The sequence below is a fragment of the Nerophis lumbriciformis genome, linkage group LG28, assembly GCF_033978685.3.
Source record: "Nerophis lumbriciformis linkage group LG28, RoL_Nlum_v2.1, whole genome shotgun sequence".
Taxonomy (NCBI): domain Eukaryota; kingdom Metazoa; phylum Chordata; class Actinopteri; order Syngnathiformes; family Syngnathidae; genus Nerophis; species Nerophis lumbriciformis.
Genome location: NC_084575.2, coordinates 17,253,869 through 17,276,508, shown reverse-complemented (window position 1 = coordinate 17,276,508; position 22,640 = coordinate 17,253,869). Strand labels below are relative to the sequence as shown.

At 40.4% G+C, this 22,640-nt stretch overlaps 2 protein-coding genes across 5 annotated transcripts in view; both read left to right on the top strand.

Annotated features, from left to right (window-relative positions):
* The window catches only part of sfmbt1 (Scm like with four mbt domains 1), a 71,440-nt gene extending 54,440 nt beyond the window's left edge, over window positions 1-17,000 (top strand). For 2 of the 3 annotated variants that reach the window (XM_061923800.2, XM_061923799.2), the window contains exons 11-21: window positions 1,513-1,639; window positions 1,890-2,003; window positions 4,306-4,348; window positions 4,415-4,482; window positions 4,578-4,717; window positions 4,868-4,977; window positions 5,232-5,407; window positions 9,931-10,109; window positions 10,206-10,430; window positions 14,227-14,355; window positions 14,423-17,000. In XM_061923800.2, coding sequence (XP_061779784.1) covers window positions 1,513-1,639; window positions 1,890-2,003; window positions 4,306-4,348; window positions 4,415-4,482; window positions 4,578-4,717; window positions 4,868-4,977; window positions 5,232-5,407; window positions 9,931-10,109; window positions 10,206-10,430; window positions 14,227-14,355; window positions 14,423-14,563 — 1,452 coding nt within the window. In that variant the 3' untranslated portion in view covers window positions 14,564-17,000. The remainder of the gene's footprint in view (window positions 1-1,512; window positions 1,640-1,889; window positions 2,004-4,305; window positions 4,349-4,414; window positions 4,483-4,577; window positions 4,718-4,867; window positions 4,978-5,231; window positions 5,408-9,930; window positions 10,110-10,205; window positions 10,431-14,226; window positions 14,356-14,422) is intronic. The other variant, XM_061923801.2, reaches the window with a different exon arrangement.
* Window positions 17,001-17,100: 100 nt separating this feature from the next.
* stimate (STIM activating enhance) overlaps window positions 17,101-22,640 on the top strand; it is a 30,355-nt gene continuing 24,815 nt past the window's right edge. For both annotated transcript variants that reach the window (XM_061923797.2, XM_061923796.2), the window contains exon 1: window positions 17,101-17,885. In XM_061923797.2, coding sequence (XP_061779781.2) covers window positions 17,708-17,885 — 178 coding nt within the window. In that variant the 5' untranslated portion in view covers window positions 17,101-17,707. The remainder of the gene's footprint in view (window positions 17,886-22,640) is intronic.

Sequence of the window (22,640 nt, the reverse complement as noted above, 5' to 3'; positions counted from 1 at the left end):
AACATTGCAACACATGCCAATACGGCCGGGTTAGCTTACTAAAGTGCAATTTTAAATTTCACGCAAAATATCCTGCTGAAAACGTCTCGGTATGATGACATCAGCGCGTGACGTCACGGATTGTGGAGGACATTTTGGGACAGCATGGTGGCCAGCTATTAAGTCGTCTGTTTTCATCGCAAAATTCCACAGTATTCCGGACATCTGTGTTGGTGAATATTTTGCAATTTGTTCAATGAACAATGGAGACAGCAAAGAAAAAAGCTGTAGGTGGGAAGCGGTGTATTGCAGCCGACTGCAGCAACACAAACACATTCCCAGAAGATGACAGTCAAGCTTTACCATTGACCTGTGGAGAACTGGGACAACAGAGACTCTTACCAGGAGGACTTTGAGTTGGATGCGCAGACGTGGTACCGTGAGTACGCATGCAGCTGCGGCTTCCAAACATTTGATCGCTTGCCCGTACGTGCGTGCCGCTATGTGCATGTCACGTACGTAACTTCGGGGATTTTGGGGTAATATATGTGCTGTATGAACTTAGGGGCGGTGAACGGTACTTTGGGCTGTGGGATTGAGTGTGTTGTGCAGGTGTTTGAGTTGTATTGGCGGGTTATATGGACAGGAGGGGGGAGGTGTTTGTTATGCGGTATTAATTTGTGGCATATTAAATATAAGCCTGGTTGTGTTGTGGCTAATAGAGTATATATATGTCTTGTGTTTATTTACTGTTTTAGTCATTCCCAGCTGAATATGAGGTCCCACCCGCCTCTCACAGCATCTTCCCTATCTGAATCGCTCCCACTGCCCTCTAGTCCTTCACTCTCACTTTCCTCATCCACGAATCTTTCATCCTCGCTCAAATGAATGGGGAAATCGTCGCTTTCTCGGTCCGAATCGCTCTCGCTGCTGGTGGCCATGATTGTAAACAATGTGCAGATGTGAGGAGCTCCACAACCTGTGACGTCACGCTACTCGTCTGCTACTTCCGGTACAGGCAAGGCTTTTTTATCAGCGACCAAAAGTTGCGAACTTTATCGTCGATGTTCTCTACTAAATCCTTTCAGCAAAAATATGGCAATATTGCAAAATGATCAAGTATGACACATAGAATGGACCTGCTATCCCCGTTTAAATAAGAAAATCACATTTCAGTAGGCCTTTAAGAAAATCCTCTGCTGTACTAATTTTTGGGAGTGTGCAAACGGCCTTATAAGAAATCAATACAAAATACAAAAAAATTGTACAGTTCTGTTGCATTATAGTGTGTGGTGTTAACTGTTGGATTGAAATAAGACAGCAACGAGAGAAAATTAATTCCTTCATGTATGCAGTGACATTTTATGTGTTCTTGCTATGCACATGTGCAACCTACTTGTATGCACAAAGGTTCCAAGAAATCAGTGGTGTAGTTTTTGTCTAATCATTAAGGTGAAATCTATAGACGTCACCTTTGCACTTTGACACTTTACGGAGGTAAAAATAATCATTTAATTGTTTGTTTTTAAACAGGAGACGTCCGAACACAGCTTCAAAGAGTCCATGAAACTGGAGGCTGTCAACCTGCTGTCCCCAGAGAACATCCACGTGGCAACAGTCACCAGGGTCAAAGGGCAATACATTTGGCTCAGCCTGGAAGGTGAGAACGAGGGTGAAAGAATGTGTTTACATCAGTGGATGAAAGTACATATTGAATGCATTTAAAATCTAAAATTACTGGGCTTTAAGCCTTGTCACCTCTACTATTGAGGAAAAAATGAGTACAATAGTATTTCTTTACATTTAATTCAAATAGTCACAGGTCATTCATTATTACATATTTTTGTCGCTCAAGCAGAATACCGTTTAAGGGAGGTGATACTCTGATATTTTTACCCGCATTAATGTAGGACTCAAGCAGCCCATGCCGGAGTTGATAGTTCATGTGGATTCTTTGGACATCTTTCCGGTCAGCTGGTGTGAGACAATTGGCTATCCTCTTGTGTACCCTATTAAGCCTGCAGGTAAGCAGTATTGTACTTTACAACTTACAATATATATTGTTGCTATTCTTACAATTTTTACTGCAAAATCAATGAAAAGTTTTAACTGGAGTATTGACGTTTTGTTCTTTGAGATCCAAGCAACCTTTCAGATATTCAAATACTACACAATACAGTTCAACTTCTCTGATGAGACTTTACATTGATAGAAGTTACTGGAATTTTCCAAGTGAAATTAAAGACTTAAAATACACAGGTGCGGATTTTTTAAAGGTTTCCATGTATTAAAACTAGGGCCGTCAAACTATTAAAATAATTAATCGCAGATCATTTTATTTTTCATCATTAAAAACAATAACTGATTTTCCCGGGAGACTCCCGAATTTCAGTGCCCCTCCCGAAAATCTCCCGGGGCAACCATTCTCCCAAATTTCTCCCGATTTCCACCCGGACAACAATATTGGGGGTGTGCCTTAAAGGCACTGCCTTTAGCGTCCTCTCTCACCTGAAAAGGAGACTATTATATATGTCTCCGTTGTCCATAGGTTTATCTATAACCCATAAAGTAGGCAGGCACGGAGCTATTTCTCAGGGTGTGTTTATTCCATCCGGCACGTTAATACACTGACACACAACATCCGGATTCCCATCATGCATTGCTTCAAAACTACGGCAAGTAGTAATGTCCAAAAACATAACAGAGACAAAGCAGAAGAACGAAGAGGAGACATGGCGACGACGAGTAAGAAGAAGAAGTACGCTTGCAAGTTCCAAAATGATTGGAAATAATAATTTCTGTTCATCCAGGACAGCTCGAAGGGGTAGGGGTATGCTGCCTGCAAATTTAGTAGATCAGACTTCTCCATTGAACATGGTGGCCGAACGGATACACTCATTCATGAACAGATTATTTATATATATATGTATAAAAAATACTTTAAAATATATACACCCCCCCGCTCTCCATGTACCACCATAATGACCAATATTAAAATACAGAAGCATCGTCGGCCTATATATTCATAAAAAGTAAGGCAGGGGTTTTATTTAACAAGTATATTTAGTATTTTTGGCCACTGTAACATTACACACAATTTGAACAGTAACACAGTATTTGAATATTTAATTAAGTGATTATTTGCCACAGTTTGAGAATCACTGACTTAAGGGGATGATTTCAAAGACAGCAGACGCCAAAAATAAACACTATAGTGCCTATATGAAAAAACTTGTTGCAACATGCATTTTCTTGCACCTGGATAGTCCCAGCGCACCATCACAGTTAATGCCAGCATCTCCCAGAGCTCACCTCTGGCACAAATTATAGTTGTGTGCTGCATGTTTTAAAACATAGCAAAACGCCACCAGGTTGGAGCATGATAACATGAATGTGCAATAAATGAATGTCTCCATGGTGACCGCATGCAAAAACCTCAGTTACATAGGGTGGTCTGCACAACTTTTAATTATTTGCTTACCGTATTTTTCGGAGTATAAGTCACTCCGGAGTATAAGTCGCACCGGCCGAAAATGCATAATAAAGAAGGAAAAAAACATATATAAGTCGCACTGGAGTATAAGTCGCCTTTTGTGGGGGAAATTTATTTGATAAAACCCAACACCAAGAATAAACATTTGAAAGGCAATTTAAAATAAATAAAGAATAGTGAACAATAGGCTGAATAAGTGTACGTTATATGAGGCATAAATAACCAACTGAGAACGTACCTGGTATGTTAATGTAACATATCATGGTAAGAGTCATTCAAATAACTATAACATATAGAACATGCTATACGTTTACCAAACAATCTGTCACTCCTAATCGCTAAATCCGATGAAATCTTATACGTCTAGTCTCTTACGTGAATGAGCTAAGTAATATTATTTGATATTTTACGATAATGTGTTAATAATTTCACACATAAGTCGCTCCTGAGTATAAGTCGCAAACTATGGAAAAAACTGCCACTTATAGTCCGAAAAATACGGTACTTACTTTTGCTTTTCTTGTCACCCACAACACGCCCATTAATTGTACACGCAATTTCATAGTTTGCACATGCTATTTAGCACTGCTTATTTGGGATCATGCCCACAATCTGAATGTGATCCTGATTAAACATTTATTTTCATTATTTTATTTAAATTAAGTAGCAATAAAAAGTGAGAGGATTTTCCCCTCATAGCAAACAATATTTTTTTTTAGTGTTTTAATCATGTTACCAATCTGTAGATTTTCTCAAAAATGTAATGTAAACATCTTTAAGGTAAAACCTGTCCTCAGGAATGTGCTTTATATTGATCTCCCCTTTTCTTTTAGTGGAGAATGTGAGAAAGATTGCTGTGGTGCAGCCTGAGAAACAGTGAGTATAAATAGTGCTCCTATTGTCCGACCTACCCCGACTGACTCATTTTGCATCACTCCACAGCAGAGCTCCACCAAAGTCGTCGTCACCTGACAATGTAAAGCAGCAGATGGTTAACCACCCAGAGGCTGGTTAGTCAAATCTGTCATTGAAAAAGTGCAAACTGCTTCCCTTTGTGTTGCCTGCGCCAACATTTGCATGTTGTGTTTTTAAATCCACTTTGCAGGACAGGGGAACGGGAAATACTGCTGTCCCAAGATCTACTTCAACCATCGCTGTTTCTCTGGGCCATACCTAAATAAGGGACGGATTGCTGAGTTGCCACAGTTCATCGGACCTGGAAACTGTGTCCTTGTGCTTAAAGAGGTTAGATAAGATCATCCTTGTAAGATTCATGTTGCAGTTACTTGAAGTCGATGATGTGGTCATACCCATTTTGCACATTTGACAGTGCTGCACATGGCGCCAATTAAAACAACCGCCAGCATAAAGTGTTGCATTTCTCTGCTTGTGCAGGTTTTGACTCTGCTCATTAATTCTGCATACAAGCCGAGCCGCGTGTTGAGGGAGCTGCAGCTGGATCAGGAGAGTCGCTGGCAAGGCCATGGAGAGACTCTCAAGGCCAAGTGAGGGGAAACACCATTTATCCTCAGATCCTTGTTATCTGAAACAGCAAAAATAGTACTAGAGCTCACAGCTGGACTGGTGTAGTATACATACTGGATGATAGTGTGAATGTACTCAAAGCTCAAGTAGAAGTAAATATATGTACTGCATTGATTTCAAGTATTTCATGTTGTAACCATGTGAGATGTAATACCAACAAGGCGGGTATTGAATCGTGTATTCTTTGTTGAAAAAAGTTTTCTTTGATTTTCAGATACAAGGGAAAGAGCTACCGAGCCACTTTGGAAATAGTTCGCACTGCAGATTGCGTGGCTGACTTCTGCAGGAACACCTGCATTAAGTTAGAGTGCTGCCCAAACCTGTTTGGACCTCGCATGGTTCTGGAACGCTGCTCGGAGAACTGCTCTGTCCTCACCAAGACCAAATACAGTATGTGGATTCTTCACACAGCTGGACACGCTTAGAACCTCTGAAGCAGGGGTGTCAAACACATTTTTATTGAGAGCCGTATCGCACTTTTGGCTGCCCTCGGAGGGTCCCGTATAACTATAAATATACTGTATAGAAATGTAATTGTATAATCGCCTCATATTTATTATACTATTACTGATTATATTGTTTTAGAATCATAAGTCAAAGTGACAAGCAGATATTTAGGTTAGAGATGTGCCGATCTGATATTGATATCGATCCGATATCCTTCAATAAGTACACAAAAGTGCTTAAATATAAACATGGTAGGCTATAGGCTATCAGAGCTAAACAAATATCAAATAATTATAGTTGCATATTTCTTAGACATGCAGAGTCTCCAAGGCAGAACTGTATTAGAAAGTATCCAGTAACAAACGTGTCTGCTTCATTGAATGAACACGTCATAAGCTTGACGTGGAACTGCACTTTATGAGGAATTTTGTCTATCATTCGCAATCCCAATGAGAATGAAGAACACAAGTATTTTTCATTTTTGCATTCTAATTCAAAATAATCGTCTTGTTCTGGGTGGCGAGCGATGTTGCTAATGGGAGCAATCCATTCTGCCTCTAAATCACTTTAGAAATGAATTCAAAAACTGCCAACAATTCTTCATTTGCGTTCGGTAACCTGTATAATAACCAAGCGGTGGCGCAGTGGAAGAGTGGCCGTGCGCAACCCGAGGGTCCCTGGTTCAATCCCCACCTAGTACCAACCTCGTCATGTCCGTTGTGTCCTGAGCAAGACACTTCACCCTTGCTCCTGATGGCTGCTGGTTAGCGCCTTGCATGGCAGCTCCCCCCATCAGTGTGTGAATGTGTGTGTGAATGGGTAAATGTGGAAGTAGTGTCAAAGCGCTTTGAGTACCTTGAAGGTAGAAAAGCGCTATACAAGTACAACCCATTTATCATTTATTTATTTGTTTACAACTGAATGGAATGCTAACATGGGGGACTCCGACTATTTTGGACTGGTAGTAGTCGATCCACAGCGATCGTTCTGCCACACAATACCTCAGTGCTAACAAGGGGAAATTACACTTCAATGACTGTCGTTGGCTTTGACAGTAGGATTGCTCGTTTGCATCAAACAGTTGTTTTCTCACTACGATAGGGCGGAAATATTCTTGCCCAGGCACACCCGCCTGGTTTTGGAGTATAAATATTTGGGGTTTTGGCACCAGCCACTAGACTAGATCTGACCAATCTATGTCAAAGACTAGATCAATCTAAGTCTATGAGCACGAACTGATGAAGCCTACTTAATTGACAAACCAAACAGTCCAGTTGCCATCGATTGAATGCCCAGAGATTACAATGGCCTGAATGAATGAGAACATTCAGAGACATGTTCGTAATCCTTATGTTCAGGTTCAAAAAGATAAAGTTGTAAATCCTTATTTGTCCAAAAATAATTGCCTTAGTCGTTTATTACGAAGTCTGAAATGATGACAACACTCACGCGTTGTTGAAGAAGTAGGAAGTGCGTTGCTATGAGCAATGAAATCAATGGAAAGTTTCGGTAATGCTTAAAATCACAAAAATACGGTAAATAAGGTACACATCACATATTGTTATGAATGTGTCTATTCTTACATTATATGTATATATATATATATATATATATAATTTTTTTACTGTGTGTATATAAAATGTTGATGGAGGGTTTTGAGTTGTTTTAGAGGATCCTGGGAGGGTTTTTTGTTTTGTTTTTAGAAACCCTAAAAAAAAAAACCTTTGTGTGCCCTTGTCTCTCCTAATGATTGTGAATGATGGGCAAAATTCCCCCCAAAAAGTGCAGTTCCCCTTCAACTTAATACGGCGTGGCGAAGTTGGGAGAGTGGCCGTGCCAGCAATCTGAGGGTTACTGGTTCAATCCCCACCTTCTACCATCCTAGTCACGTCCGTTGTGTCCTTGAGCAAGATACTTCACCCTTGCTCCTGATTAGACTGGTTAGCGCCGTGCGTGGCAGCTCCCGCCATCAGTGTGTGAATGTGCGAATGTGTGTGTGTGAATGGGTGAATGTGGAAACTAGTGTCAAAGCACTTTGAGTTCCTTAAAAAGGTAGAAAAGCGCTATACAAGTACGACCCATTTACCATTTAATATATTATTGTGGCCGCTCGGTGTTGCAAAAAACAATTACCACTCCACTTGCCAGCAATCGGAGGGTTGCTGGTTACTGGGGTTCAATCCCCACCTTCTACCATCCTAGTCACGTCTGTTGTGTCCTTGGGCAAGACACTTCACCCCTTGCTCCTGATGGCTGCCAGCAATCAGAGGGTTGCTGGTTACTGGGGTTCAATCCCCACCTTCTACCATCCTAGTCACGTCCGTTGTGTCCTTGGGCAAGACACTTCACCCCTTGCTCCTGATGGCTGCCAGCAATCAGAGGGTTGCTGGTTACTGGGGTTCAATCCCCACCTTCTACCATACTAGTCACGTCCGTTGTGTCCTTGGGCAAGACACTTCACCCCTTGCTCCTGATGGCTGCTGGTTAGCGCCTTGCATGGCAGCTCCCGCCATCAGTGTGTGAATGTGTGTGTGAATGGGTGAATGTGGAAATACTGTCAAAGCGCTTTGAGTACCTTGAAGGTAGAAAAGCGCTATACAAGTATAACCCATTTATCATTTATTTATCATTTGATTCCTACTGATATCGAATCGGATTCATATCAGTATCGGCCAATACTCAAGACTCGATATTGGGATATTATATTGTTTTTGATAAAAGAGAGAAATGTTGGAATATCTTGTTGCATGATCAGATAATTATAAAGTTTAGAAGATATGCAGATGCATCCAAAAAAAATTTTTAAGAAAAAATACATGTATCAATAAAGGTGAAGTGCGGTATTGAGGCATATTATTTCTAGGCTTTCATGGACCACATAAAATAATATAGCGGGCCTTGAGTTGGACACCTGTGAGAGGTCAAAATGCCTTAAAAGAGCTCAGTTTAGCGAGCATCAGAGGATTTCCTCTGCCTTGCTGTTTTTCCTTTAATGCAATATTTCCTCCAAAGACAGACTAAGGGCTAATAAGGGAAGAAGATAGGTAAAAATAGAAGAATACACATAGGGAGTTAAGTGCAGAAAACATGCTCATATTCAAAGCAGTAAAACTACAGTGTCACTGTTTGAATCAGCAGTGTTACTAAAATGTGTTATTATTGTTGGTATTGGTTGACTTCTTTTTACACTTGTGTGACAGTTAAATGTTTAAATATTAACAGTAGGGGTGTAACAGTACACAAAAATTTCGGTTCGGTACGTACCTCGGTTTAGAGGTCACGGTTCGGTTCATTTTCGGTACAGTAAGAAAACAACAAAATATCAATTTTAGGGTTATTTATTTACCAAATTTGCAAAATCTTCCACCAAAAATAATTTTCTTAGTAGAATATTTGATGTGAATTAATCGGAACCTTGGATAGGTCAATAATTCATAATAACATTGATTTTGATTCAATATTATGTTTTGAGCAATGACAGTTTGAAAGAAAAAAAAACAGCTTTGTTTTATTAGTCAACATTGCAACTTTTTCTAAATTACATTTAACCTTTAAGCTTTTTTATTTCACTTTTGTTATGTTTTTGTTTATTTTAATAGTATTTTTAGAATGTGCCGTGGGCCTTTAAAACATTAGCTGGGGGCCGCAAATGGCCTCCGGGGCACACTTTTGACACCCCTGCTATAGATAATAAAAAATTTAATCTGATAAATCTTTGGATAAAAAGCAGAGCCTGGCGACGCATGCGCGTTTATCATAACTCTCTCGCCCTCCCTGTCGCTACCCCTCCCTCACGAATGCTGCTGCGCGCACAATTTGTTTTGTTTTTAACCCCTTCTTAACCCTGAACGTACATTGAAAATACACGCAACCCTAACTCAAAATGCCGTACATTTGAGGCATTTAAGAAACTCCGCCCTGACAGCGCCGCAAAAGAGGACATGCCCGGTGAAAAGAGGACATATGGTCAGTCTATCATAGCCCGTTAGCTGCTAGCATGCCGTGTGTTATGCCTCGGTGTGCATTGTTTACACAATGTGCGTTACGCTACTTAATATATCCGTGTGGAAACTCGTTCGGTATACCTCCGAACCGAACAGGAACCCCGTACCGAAACGGTTCAATACAATTACACGTACCGTTACACCCCTAATTAACAGTGGGTAAACGTTACAGTTTGAGCTTTGTCTATTTCCTTTTACATTTCCTCTTGGACAATATAATTTGAACAAATTAGAAACAAATTTTTTCCATTAGTGTTAATTTTTAATATTAGTGAAGTGCTGATTACTAATGATTACTGTTATTCTAATTACTGCTTAGTGTAAATCTATGCTGTGTGTGTGACCAAAATCACTACTCTCTTATTATGCACATGAATTAAAACGATCAATGCTTCTCAAATCTCACTGATGCCAAAAATCTATTCTGGCATGCGGCTTTACAGCTTGTTGTCTTGCCCCCAGCATATTACTACGGAAAAAAGAAGAGTAAACGTGTCGGCCGCCCGCCTGGAGGTCACACCAACCTCGAGCCTGGAGTGAAAAGGAGAGGCAGAAGGAGGAAGAGGAGGAAGCAGCTTTTCGTCCATAAAAAACGGCGCTCTTCAGCCTCTGTTGATAACACGCCTGCTGGGTCTCCACAGGTAGCACACACGGGCACTTTTCTTCCTGCGATGTGATATTAAAGGACTTTGAATCTACGCAATCTGGCTGCTGACTTGCATGTCTGTGGCTCACAGGGCAGTGGTGAGGAAGAAGATCTTGATGAAGATGACTCCCTGAGTGAAGACTCCGGCTCCGAACTGCAAGATGATCTCCAGGATGATTCCGAGCAGTCGGTAGAAAAGTCTCAGCCCACCACACCATCGCCGTCCCCTCCTGCAACGCCCAGACCCACACGGCGGCGCCGGAAACCCCGCTCGCCCTCGTTCTCCGATGATGAGAACCATCCCCCATCACCAAAGGTAGTTAGAGTCCCCAAATAATAATAACAATTTGTAGCTATTTAGTGATATGCAATATCACATATTTTCTTTCCGATCCGATGCTGAGTAAAATTCAGGCTGGTATCGGCGATACCAATCCGGTACAGATACTTTGTGCAAATATACCTAATGTGTCTGCTAAAATTTTTAAAGTTGTGAATTTCAAATAACGTAGCATGAAGAATACAGCTATTTATTTATTATTATTATTTATTATTATTTATTAATTATTATTTATTAATATTATTTATTATTATATATATATATACTTATTTCAGACTCTGAAGTTTTTTCAGGTAGTGGCGTGAATAACAATATAGACAAGCTAATACAAAAAACCCCCAGAAGACAAAATCATACAAAGTAAACGAAAATGGGTTTTCAAACCATAACAAAAGGAAATAAGTAACATAATAAAAACCTACAAATAAATAAATTAATAAGGACTACTATTTGAATAAAAAGTAAGTTACAATTCAGTTACATGAACATGTTAACGTGAAAATACTGAACATGTAAACAAAAGCATTAGACTGACACTTAGCCTCATTCACAAGTTTAGTTACGTTTTTACACTGTCCCTGTTAATTATACACATTATCTCAAATAACTAAAGTATCAAAAGTATTGATGTTTTGATTTGAGAACATTAGAGCAGAAAGATCTGCGATATTGATATTTCAGTATCGATCCGCACATCACTAATGTACAGTAATTATGCTAATTGGGTTGGCCAAATTACTATTAATGCTACTGAGATGTATTTGATTTCTATTGTAGTTAGGGATGTTTATCTTTTTCGGAACCGTTTCCCAGTGAACCATTTCCTTGGAATCACTTGCCTTTTTTTCAAACAGTTCCTTTAACAATTCTTACGTCATTACGCAACGTGCGTAGAGAATCATTGGAGCAATGTTTGTCGCCATACAGCCATACCATGTTATGGTGTAGGAATAATGTGTACCGTTAGTATCTGTAATTTTAACCAGGACTCCTTTGGTTGAAGTCCCTAGGAGGAGTATGTTAAAGTACAACCCCTTTTTTTGCTGAAAAATGGAAAACGAAAACCAAGATGGCAACATTCCTGTTCGTTTTCAGGTTCTTTTATGTGTGTCCCATCATGATAGAGGTCTCCAGCGATTTTCGTGTTGATATGTAAATCTATGGCTAAATTTTCGCCATACCTGCAAAATATGGGGACTTTTCATGCATGTTAGGCCTCAAAAAGGCATCCAAACGGATAGAAGAAAAACACAGCAATTTCAATAGGGCCCTTGCGGTGCTCTGCATTTGGACGTCAGGGAGGAAAATTATGTTTTTAGCTTGGATTTAAACTGGCTCAGGGACTGGGAGGATCTAATAGAAAATGACATTCTTGGCCCTGCCACTGAAAAGGCTTTATCTGGTTTTAGGCACAGTCAGGATGAGCTGTTCTGAGGACCTCAAGGTCCTGCAGGTAGAGGAAGGCTGCAGGAGTTCAGTCAGATAAGGGCAGGGCCCCAGCAATTCCTATACATCATGCAGACAGTTCTGCAGAGTAGTCATGGTAGCCTGCGGCTATCACTATAGGCACCAAAACTGTGCCTTGTGGTACACCATAGTTGAGGGCATACTCAGAGGAGGAGTATTGGCCGAAGCTTACGGAAATCTCCTGTTGGTTAGGAATGACTGGAACCAGGTCTGGGCCCTTTAATACCCACACATGACTCCAGCCATTAGCCGCCATGTTGTTAGGATTGTTAACCCGGAAACTTAAGTCCCGCTTGGTGAATATCTTTATCGAGTGCCACAACATAATAATAGAAAATAGGACAAATACTGCACCAAAATATTAACCCAATACGATCTCAGCAGGAATTACAGTACACACGTATTATTTTGTAGTGTGTAATGTTAGAAAAGGTTTAATCAAGTGGAATTACTCCTGAGAACAATGGTAGGTATTCGAAACACTAACCTTATGACAGATTTATGCTTTTGAAATGGAGTGTTGTGATTTGGTGACATCTAGTGGCCACACACTCGGCCGGGGTTTGAACTCACGACTACCGATCTCAGGGCGGACGCTCTAAACACAAGGCCACTGATGATCAATATATATTCTGCATATTAATGAAGACAGAGATGCAAAATGGATTGCATGCCTTATTCTGCACACTTAAGAGACACTCCCTAATTGGCACTCAGCATCAAGGGTTGGAATTGGGGGTTAAATCACCAAAAATGATTCCCGGGCGCTGCCACCGCTGCTGCCCACTGCTCCCCTCACCTCCCAGGGGGTGATCAAGGGTGATGGGTCAAATGCAGAGAATAATTTCGCCACACCTAGTGTGTGTGTGACAATTATTGGTACTTTAACTTTAACTTAACAATCCACTTTGCACACATTTAGTAGATCAGCTTTGTGTGTGCTATCAAGTTTGCACGTGTTTTAGTACATGCAAACATTTTGTAAATCAGGCCCTTCGATGCTAACTATCTGTCCGGCTTTGCAAAAGTAAACACACTGTAGGACTGCTTGTATCAAATCTTATACGGGACCCGGGGTGGACCGCTCGCCTGTGCATCGGTTGGGGACATCTCTGCGCTGCTGACCCGTCTCCGCTCGGGATGGTCTCCTGCTGGCCCCGCTATGGACTGGACTTTCACAATATTATGCTAGATCAGCCGGTCTCCCCTAGAGGGGGCGGGGTCACCCACATCTGCGGTCCTCTCCAAGGTTTCTCATTGTCATTCTCATTGACATCCCACTGGGTTGAGTTTTTCCTTGCCCTTATAAAGTTAAAGTACCAATGATTGTCACACACGCACGAGGTGTGGTGAGATTATTCTCTGCATTTGACCCATCACCCTTGATCACCCCCTGGGAGGTGAGGGGAGCAGTGAGCAGCAGCGGTGGCTGCGCCCGGGAATCATTTTTGGTGATTTAACCCCCAATTCCAACCCTTGATGCTGAGTGCCAAGCAGGGAAGTAATGGGTCCCATTTTTATAGTCTTTGGTATGACTCGGACACTCTAACCACTAGGTCACTGAGTAGGTACAGTACTAGGCCACTGAGTAGGTGGCCTTATGTGGGATCTGAACCGAGGATGTCGTTGTGGCTTGTGCAGCCCTTTGAGACACTTGTGATTTATCCATCCATCCATCCATTTTCTACCGCTTATTCCCTTTTGGGGTCGTTGGGGGCGCTGGAGCCTATCTCAGCTACAATCGGGCGGAAGGCGGGGTACACCCTGGACAAGTCGCCACCTCATCACAGGGCCAACACAGATAGACAGACAACATTCACACTAACATTCACACACTAGGGCCAATTTAGTGTTGCCAATCAACTTATCCCCAGGTGCATGTCTTTAGAAGTGGGAGGAAACCGGAGTACCCGGAGGGAACCCACGCAATCACGGGGAGAACATGCAAACTCCACACAGAAAGATCCCGAGCCCGGGATTGAACCCAAGACTACTCAGGACCTTCGTATTGTGAGGCAGATGCACTAACCCCTCTTCCACCGTGCTGCCCACTTGTGATTTAGAGCTATAAAAATAAACATTGATGGATTGATTGATTATATCTGAGATTTTGGATGCAAACAGATATCATCCGATACTTGTTCTCTTGCTGATATCAGACCGACAGATCGGGACATTCCCATTATGTACCAAACATAACGCCATGTGTTTTTTGTATTATTGACACAGAATTGGATGAACCAGATCAAGCTCTTGTTAATGCTTTGATAACAAAACCAAGTTTAAAATCGCTCTAATTTTGCAGACGTCCAGAACAGAACCTCCCCAAAAGTTGTGTTTGGACACCAGCCCTCTGGAGTGGAGCGTTACTGATGTGGTCCGTTTCATCAGGACAACTGACTGCGCACCTCTCGCACGCATTTTTATGGATCAAGTAAGAGCTACACACACATGTTAATGGTCACTGGGATCTATACTAATCACTGTCAAACCTGTCGTAGGAAATCGACGGCCAGGCTCTCCTGCTGCTGAACCTGCCAACTGTGCAAGAGTGTATGGACCTGAAACTGGGGCCGGCCATCAAGCTGTGCCACCACATCGAGAGGGTCAAACTGGCATTTTATCAACAGTTTGCCACGTAGCTGAAGGACAACGAACAAAAGACTTAAGTAAAACTAAAAAAAAAAAAAACACTGTAATAATGTCCCATTTTGACATTTCCTACACTGGACACCTTTTCGAATCCTCTACGTTGTGTTGGAAAAGAGTAGAGAGGAGATCGATGGAAAAAGTACATTAAGATTTTTGGTGTGAAAGAAATCTGCACAGGGTTAATAAAACACTTCAGGTCCAGGCACAAATAGGGATGCAACGATTAATCGCCTTTACTATTAAGTGTGATTAGAAATGGCACATTTATTTAATCGCAAAGGCTTCATTACGCTGTAAGTCCTCCTCACTTGGACATTATGCTAGTACGTTAATTTCGGCACAACCTGCACGGAACGTTGACAAAGTTACACCAGGCACTTACACGCACCTGTCTATCTACAACCAGGTGTAGATGAGATATAATTATGTGCATTTCAGTTATTAATAACACAACATAAAATAGATTATTAAAAATAGGACTTAATTTGTCCAATTTTGATTATAATGATACAATTATTAATTAATTAATTTGCTTATTAACAATATTGGTTGTTAGAAATTTAATATTTTGTACTGGTATTCTAGTGTTAATATTTTTTTTCTGTTATTTCAATCTCTGGAAGGTTTGGGATTTTATACATATTTTTGTTGTGAAATTAATCAATGCATAACAATCCTCAAACTGTGATTACTACTCAGACCATAACTGTACAGTATAAATTCATAATCGTTGCATCCCTAGGCACAAGTGAGGACTGAAATTAAGAGTTTCCCTGTAGCCTTAGAATAAGTTTAAAAACCTTTATTAACTCTCAAGTGTGTTTTGACTCCAAGGTAATGCATTTGAACTTTTACATTTTTGAAAGAAGGCTCATTATTTTATTTGTGTCTTGAGTGCTCCAAATCATCCCATTTTTTTTTTATTGTTACCTAAATATATTGTCTTATGTGCAAGGAAAGGAAATGTTATTGCCTCTTATTGTGGTACATTCACAGATTCACTCGTCAACTGTACAGATATTTGGTGAGGAGATTTGTGTATATACCATAAGTCATGGCCAGCACTTGAAAATAGTCAATCACCTTAAATTAAAAAAAATACAAGTTTCACCTCTTAAGTCATACTTGCCAACCCTCCCGAATTTTCCGGGAGACTCCCGAAATTCAGCGCCTCTCCCGAAAACCTTCTGGGATAAATATTCTCCCGAAAATCTCCCGATTTTCAGCCGGAGCTGGAGGCCACGCTCCCTTCAGCTCCATGCGAACCTGAGTAAGGACAGCCTTTTTTCACGACGGGAGGACAACAGAACAGTTCAACAAGAACTAAATCATCCAGACTAGAGATAAATTGTATTATTATGTTTATCTTACCTAAAAATAAATATATTTATTAATTCAAAAAACAAAACAAATAAATGTTTACTGTATTTTGCTAAAAACATCAAAATTAATTGTATTTTTATTTGTATTTTTTCTGACTCCTTATTACATCCAGCCATAGAATTCCACATTAAAATAAACATATTTGAAATAATTAGTTTTAATGATCATAATAATTCCTTTAAAATGACCATATTTAATTATTAAAATAATTGCTTGTTTTTCAACAACTCTAGCATTTTATTCATTACATTTTAAAGCTCTCAGAAGCCAAGTTATGTTATATTCCTTAAGATTTATTTATGCAAGTTTGAAGTATCAATTATCCAAACACAATACTTGACTTGGTGAATTCTAGCTGTCAATATACTCCTCCCCTCTTAACCACGCCCCTCACCCCCACCCCCACCCCCACCTCCCGAAATCGGAGGTCTCAAGGTTGGCAAGTATGTCTTAAGTGAAACATGTTTGACACTTAAAACTGCATTTGGACACATATTAATCCCAGTAAGATGATTTTCCCCTCCAAAAAGGTTGTTTTATAATACAAAGACACTGAAGTGCAGGCACAAGGGACGACATTGTGACTGCATGGTTGTATATATTGTATATGTACGGGAATATCTTTAGCGTAACAGGGTAATTCAAGAAAAAATGATTCAGCAAAATACTCTAAGCAATGTGAAAATGCTCTAAATATTCTCAATATTTGCACAGATTCATATGAACTATTGCAATGATTAAACAGTTGTTGACATGGAGGAATATTCAGGTAAATATTGGAGCCAATTCATGCCATAATTTATTGTTTAAATACCTCAATGTGAGGAAAAAAATAATAAAATGAAAGATTCAAAGCAAATAGATACTTTGTAGAATGAAAAAAGGTTGACTCATTGAATTCTTGTAGTGTAATTCACTGTAATGTTATGTTGTGTATGCAAAAAAAAAAACTGTAGATTATCTTGTTCTCACCTTTGTCGTTACAAATATTACATTTTTATTTCTTGTTTAAAAAAAAAAAACAAACAAAACACTGCAATAAAACCGCCAGCTAATTTGAAATAGAACGTGTCATTTTTTCCCCCCCTTCCTTAATTGACTTCATTTCCCAGCGTGCATTTCGCGCCGATCTCCGTCACGTGACGCTACGTCTGTCAACATGAGTGGGCACCGGACTCTGCTGTGTGAGGATTCGGGAAGCTGCGGGATGGAAAGGAGTCATGACCTGCAATTTTTCCATCTCAGCCGCCGTTTTAAAAGCTGCAAAACGAGCGGCTTTGCCGGCGTTCAAACTGGGAACGAATTCCCTTTCCAACGACTTAATAGAGGAGTTGTTCTGTTCGCTTAGCCGCACTGACTAGTTAGCTTCCAAGCTAAGTACGTAATGGTCGTGCCTTGTGTCGCTTATTTTATGCGTACTGATACAAAAATGCATATTATACGTTATTAAACCGGCGTATTGTTATGAATTGGCGCGGTTAATGAACGTTACACCGGGGACTTGGAAGAAATTGCAGTAAATGTTGACAGTCACAGCACCGACCTAAAGTTATGGTTCACGTTACAGATTGTCGTTTATTTACAAGTTACTGACTTAAAGTCTACTTTAGGTACGTCTGACGCGGGAGAATGAGACGTCGCCATCTCTCACACAAGACTGTCCTACTTATTGCATCGATTAGCTGACCAACATCTGCTGATACCGATTTTTTTTTTTTTCCTCTCGTGAATCTTTTGATATTCACGCATCCATGACTGGAGGGCTCTACACGCTGTCCCAGCAGGGGGACGTGGCAGGACTGTCCCTCGGCAACACGACCCCCACCCCTGGCCCTGATAACAGGGGTTGTGAGAATGGTGCCCTAATGGACTCATTTGGGATCTTCCTTCAAGGACTCCTGGCTGTAATGGCTTTCAGCATTCTCATGTGTGAGTATGGTCAGGTATCATCTGACTCCAGCTTGTGTGTGTGTGTGTTGTCAGCATCACTATATTAGTCAGCTGGGATGCTGACCACCTCTAACACCGAAAGGTTTTGTACATCTCCTATAATGATATGAACAATAGCCAACAGAGTTAAACACAGAACTAATCCAATACCAAACACATGCCATTAAACCAGGGGTCGGCAACCCAAAATGTTGAAAGAGCCATATTGGACCAAAAATACAAAAAAGTACCGTAATTTCCGGACTATAAGGCGCACCAGCTTAATTTAGTGGAAATTACAGATTGCTCCATATACAAGCCGCACCCGACTATAAGCTGCAGGCGTTTTGATGTGCAATTACCGTAGTATATAGGGGTTCCTGCTACCACGGAGGGGATTGTCGGGACAGAGATGATAAATAAATAAATGATAAATGGGTTGTACTTGTATAGCGCTTTTCTACCTTCAAGGTACTCAAAGCGCTTTGACACTACTTCCACATTTACCCATTCACACACACATTCACACACTGATGGAGGGAGCTGCCATGCAAGGCGCTAACCAGCACCCATCAGGAGCAAGGGTGAAGTGTCTTGCTCAGGACACAACGGACATGACGAGGTTGGTACTAGGTGGGGATTGAACCAGGGACCCTCGGGTCGCGCACGGCCACTCTTCCACTGCGCCACGCCGTCCCTAGATGACTGTTTGGGAACGCAAAGCGTCCCATTTATTAACAATAAATCTTTCAATCATTCAATCAAACTTTCACATCTTTGACATGGCGAACAGCATTCGTGCAGAGTACAAATAATACAACGGTGCAAAGTAATACAAAGTACTCGCCTGTAACACGGCAGTAAAAGTGCAGTCCCACGGCCAGTCAGTCTTTAATCATTGTGTCATCGTCTTCCTCCTGCGTACTAAAACCACCAAAATCCTCTTCGTCGGTGTCGGAGAAGAACAGGTCCAAAATTTAATTACCGATTCCGATATCAACCGATACCGATATATACAGTCGTGGAATTAACACATTATTATGCCTAATTTTGTTGTGATGCCCCGCTGGATGCATTAAACAATGCAACAAGGTTTTCCAAAATAAATCAACTCAAATTATGGAAAAAATTGTCAACATGGCACTGTCATATTTATTATTGAAGTCACAAAGTGCATTTTTTTTTTTAACATGCCTCAAAACAGCAGCTTGGAATTTGGGACATGCTCTCCCTGAGAGAGCATGAGGAGGTTGAGGTGGGTGGGGGAGGTAGCGGGGGGTGTATATTGTAGCGTCCCGGAAGAGTTAGTGCTGCAAGGGGTTCTGGGTATTTGTTCTGTTGTGTCTATGTTGTGTTACGGTGCGGATGTTCTACCGAAATGTGTTTGTCATTCTTGTTTGGTGTGGTTTCATATTTGTAACAGTGTTAAAGTTGTTTATACGGCCACCCTCAGTGTGACCTGTATGGCTGTTGACCAAGTATGCATTGCATTCACTTGTGTGTGTGTGTGAAAAGCCGTAGATATAATGTGAATGGGCTGGCACGAAAAGGAAGTGCCTTTAAGGTTTATTGGCGCTCTGTACCTCTCCCTACATCCGTGTACACAACTGCATTTTAAAAAGTCATAAATTGTACTTATTGAAACCAGTACCGATAATTTTGAAACCGATACCGATAATTTCCGATATTACATTTTAAAGCATTTATCGGCCGATAATATCGGCAGTCCGATATTATCGGACATCCCTAATCACTATGTTAGTCAGCTGGGATGCTGACCCCCTCTATAACACCGAAAGGGTTTGTACATCTATCCTATAATGATATGAACAATAGCCAACAGAGGTAAACACAGAACTAATCCAATACCAAACACATGCCATTAAACCAGGGGTCGGCAACCCAAAATGTTGAAAGAGCCATATTGGACCAAAAATACAAAAAAGTAATCTGTCTGGAGCCGCAAAAAATTTAAAGACTTGTATAAGTGTTATAATTAGAGATGTCCGATAATGACTTTTTTGCCGATATTCGATATTCCGATATTGTCCAACTCTTAATTACCGATTTTGATATCAACCGATACCGATATATACAGTCGTGGAATTAACACATTATTATGCCTAATTGTGTTGTGATTCCCCGCTGGATGCATTAAACAATGTAACAAGGTTTTCCAAAATAAATCAACTCAAGTTATGGAAAAAAATATAGATATAATGTGAATGGGCCAGCACGCAAAGGAAGTGCCTTTAAGGTTTATTGGCGCTCTGTACTTCTTCCTACATCCGTGTACACAGCTGCATTTTAAAAAGTCATAAATTGTACTTATTGAAACCAATACCGATAATTTTGAAACCGATAATTTCCGATATTACATTTTAAAGCATTTATCGACCGATAATATCGGCAGTCCGATATTATTGGACATCCCTAATCACTATGTTAGTCAGCTGGGATGCTGACCCCCTCTATAACACCGAAAGGTTTTGTACATCTATCCTATAATGATATGAACAATAGCCAACAGAGGTAAACACAGAACTAATCCAATACCAAACACATGCCATTAAACCAGGGGTCGGCAACCCAAAATGTTGAAAGAGCCATATTGGACCAAAAATACAAAAAAGTAATCTGTCTGGAGCCGCAAAAAATTTAAAGACTTGTATGAGTGTTATAATTAGAGATGTCCGATAATGACTTTTTTGCCGATATTCGATATTCCGATATTGTCCAACTCTTAATTACCGATTTTGATATCAACCGATACCGATATATACAGTCGTGGAATTAACACATTATTATGCCTAATTGTGTTGTGATTCCCCGCTGGATGCATTAAACAATGTAACAAGGTTTTCCAAAATAAATCAACTCAAGTTATGGAAAAAAATATAGATATAATGTGAATGGGCCAGCACGCAAAGGAAGTGCCTTTAAGGTTTATTGGCGCTCTGTACTTCTTCCTACATCCGTGTACACAGCTGCATTTTAAAAAGTCATAAATTGTACTTATTGAAACCAATACCGATAATTTTGAAACCGATAATTTCCGATATTACATTTTAAAGCATTTATCGACCGATAATATCGGCAGTCCGATATTATTGGACATCCCTAATCACTATGTTAGTCAGCTGGGATGCTGACCCCCTCTATAACACCGAAAGGTTTTGTACATCTATCCTATAATGATATGAACAATAGCCAACAGAGGTAAACACAGAACTAATCCAATACCAAACACATGCCATTAAACCAGGGGTCGGCAACCCAAAATGTTGAAAGAGCCATATTGGACCAAAAATACAAAAAAGTAATCTGTCTGGAGCCGCAAAAAATTTAAAGACTTGTATGAGTGTTATAATTAGAGATGTCCGATAATGACTTTTTTGCCGATATTCGATATTCCGATATTGTCCAACTCTTAATTACCGATTTTGATATCAACCGATACCGATATATACAGTCGTGGAATTAACACATTATTATGCCTAATTGTGTTGTGATTCCCCGCTGGATGCATTAAACAATGTAACAAGGTTTTCCAAAATAAATCAACTCAAGTTATGGAAAAAAATATAGATATAATGTGAATGGGCCAGCACGCAAAGGAAGTGCCTTTAAGGTTTATTGGCGCTCTGTACTTCTTCCTACATCCGTGTACACAGCTGCATTTTAAAAAGTCATAAATTGTACTTATTGAAACCAATACCGATAATTTTGAAACCGATAATTTCCGATATTACATTTTAAAGCATTTATCGACCGATAATATCGGCAGTCCGATATTATTGGACATCCCTAATCACTATGTTGGTCAGCTGGGATGCTGACCCCCTCTATAACACCGAAAGGTTTTGTACATCTATCCTATAATGATATGAACAATAGCCAACAGAGGTAAACACAGAACTAATCCAATACCAAACACATGCCATTAAACCAGGGGTCGGCAACCCAAAATGTTGAAAGAGCCATATTGGACCAAAAATACATAAAAGTAATCTGTCTGGAGCCGCAAAAAATTTAAAGACTTGTATAAGTGTTATAATTAGAGATGTCCGATAATGGCTTTTTTGACGATATCCGATATTCCGATCAGTTTCAATAAGTACAATTTATGACTTTTTAAAACGCTGCTGTGTACACGAACGTAGGAAGAAGTACAGAGCGCCAATAAACCTTAAAGGCACTGCCTTTGCGTGCCGGCCCAATCACATAATATCTATGGCTTTTCACACACACAAGTGAATGCAAGTCATACTTGGTCAACAGCCATACAGGTCACACTGAGGGTGGCCGTATAAACAACTTTAACACTGTTACAAATATGCGCCACCCTGTGAACCCACACCAAACAAGAATGACAAACACATTTCGGGAGAACATCCGCACCGTAAAACAACATAAACACAACAGAACAAATACCCAGAACCCCTTGCAGCACTAACTCTTCCGGGACGCTACAATATACATCCCCCGCTACCCCCCCACGCCCCCCGCCCCCACCCCGCCCACCTCAACCTCCTCCCATGCTCTCTCAGGGAGAGCATGTGCCAAATTCCCAGCTGCTGTTTTGAGGCGTGTTAAAAAAAATAATGCACTTTGTGACTTCAATAATTAATATGGTAGTGCCATGTTAGCATTTTTTTCCATAACTTGAGTTGATTTATTTTGGAAAACCTTGTTACATTGTTTAATGCATCCAGCGGGGCATCACAACAAAATTAGGCATAACAATGTGTTAAT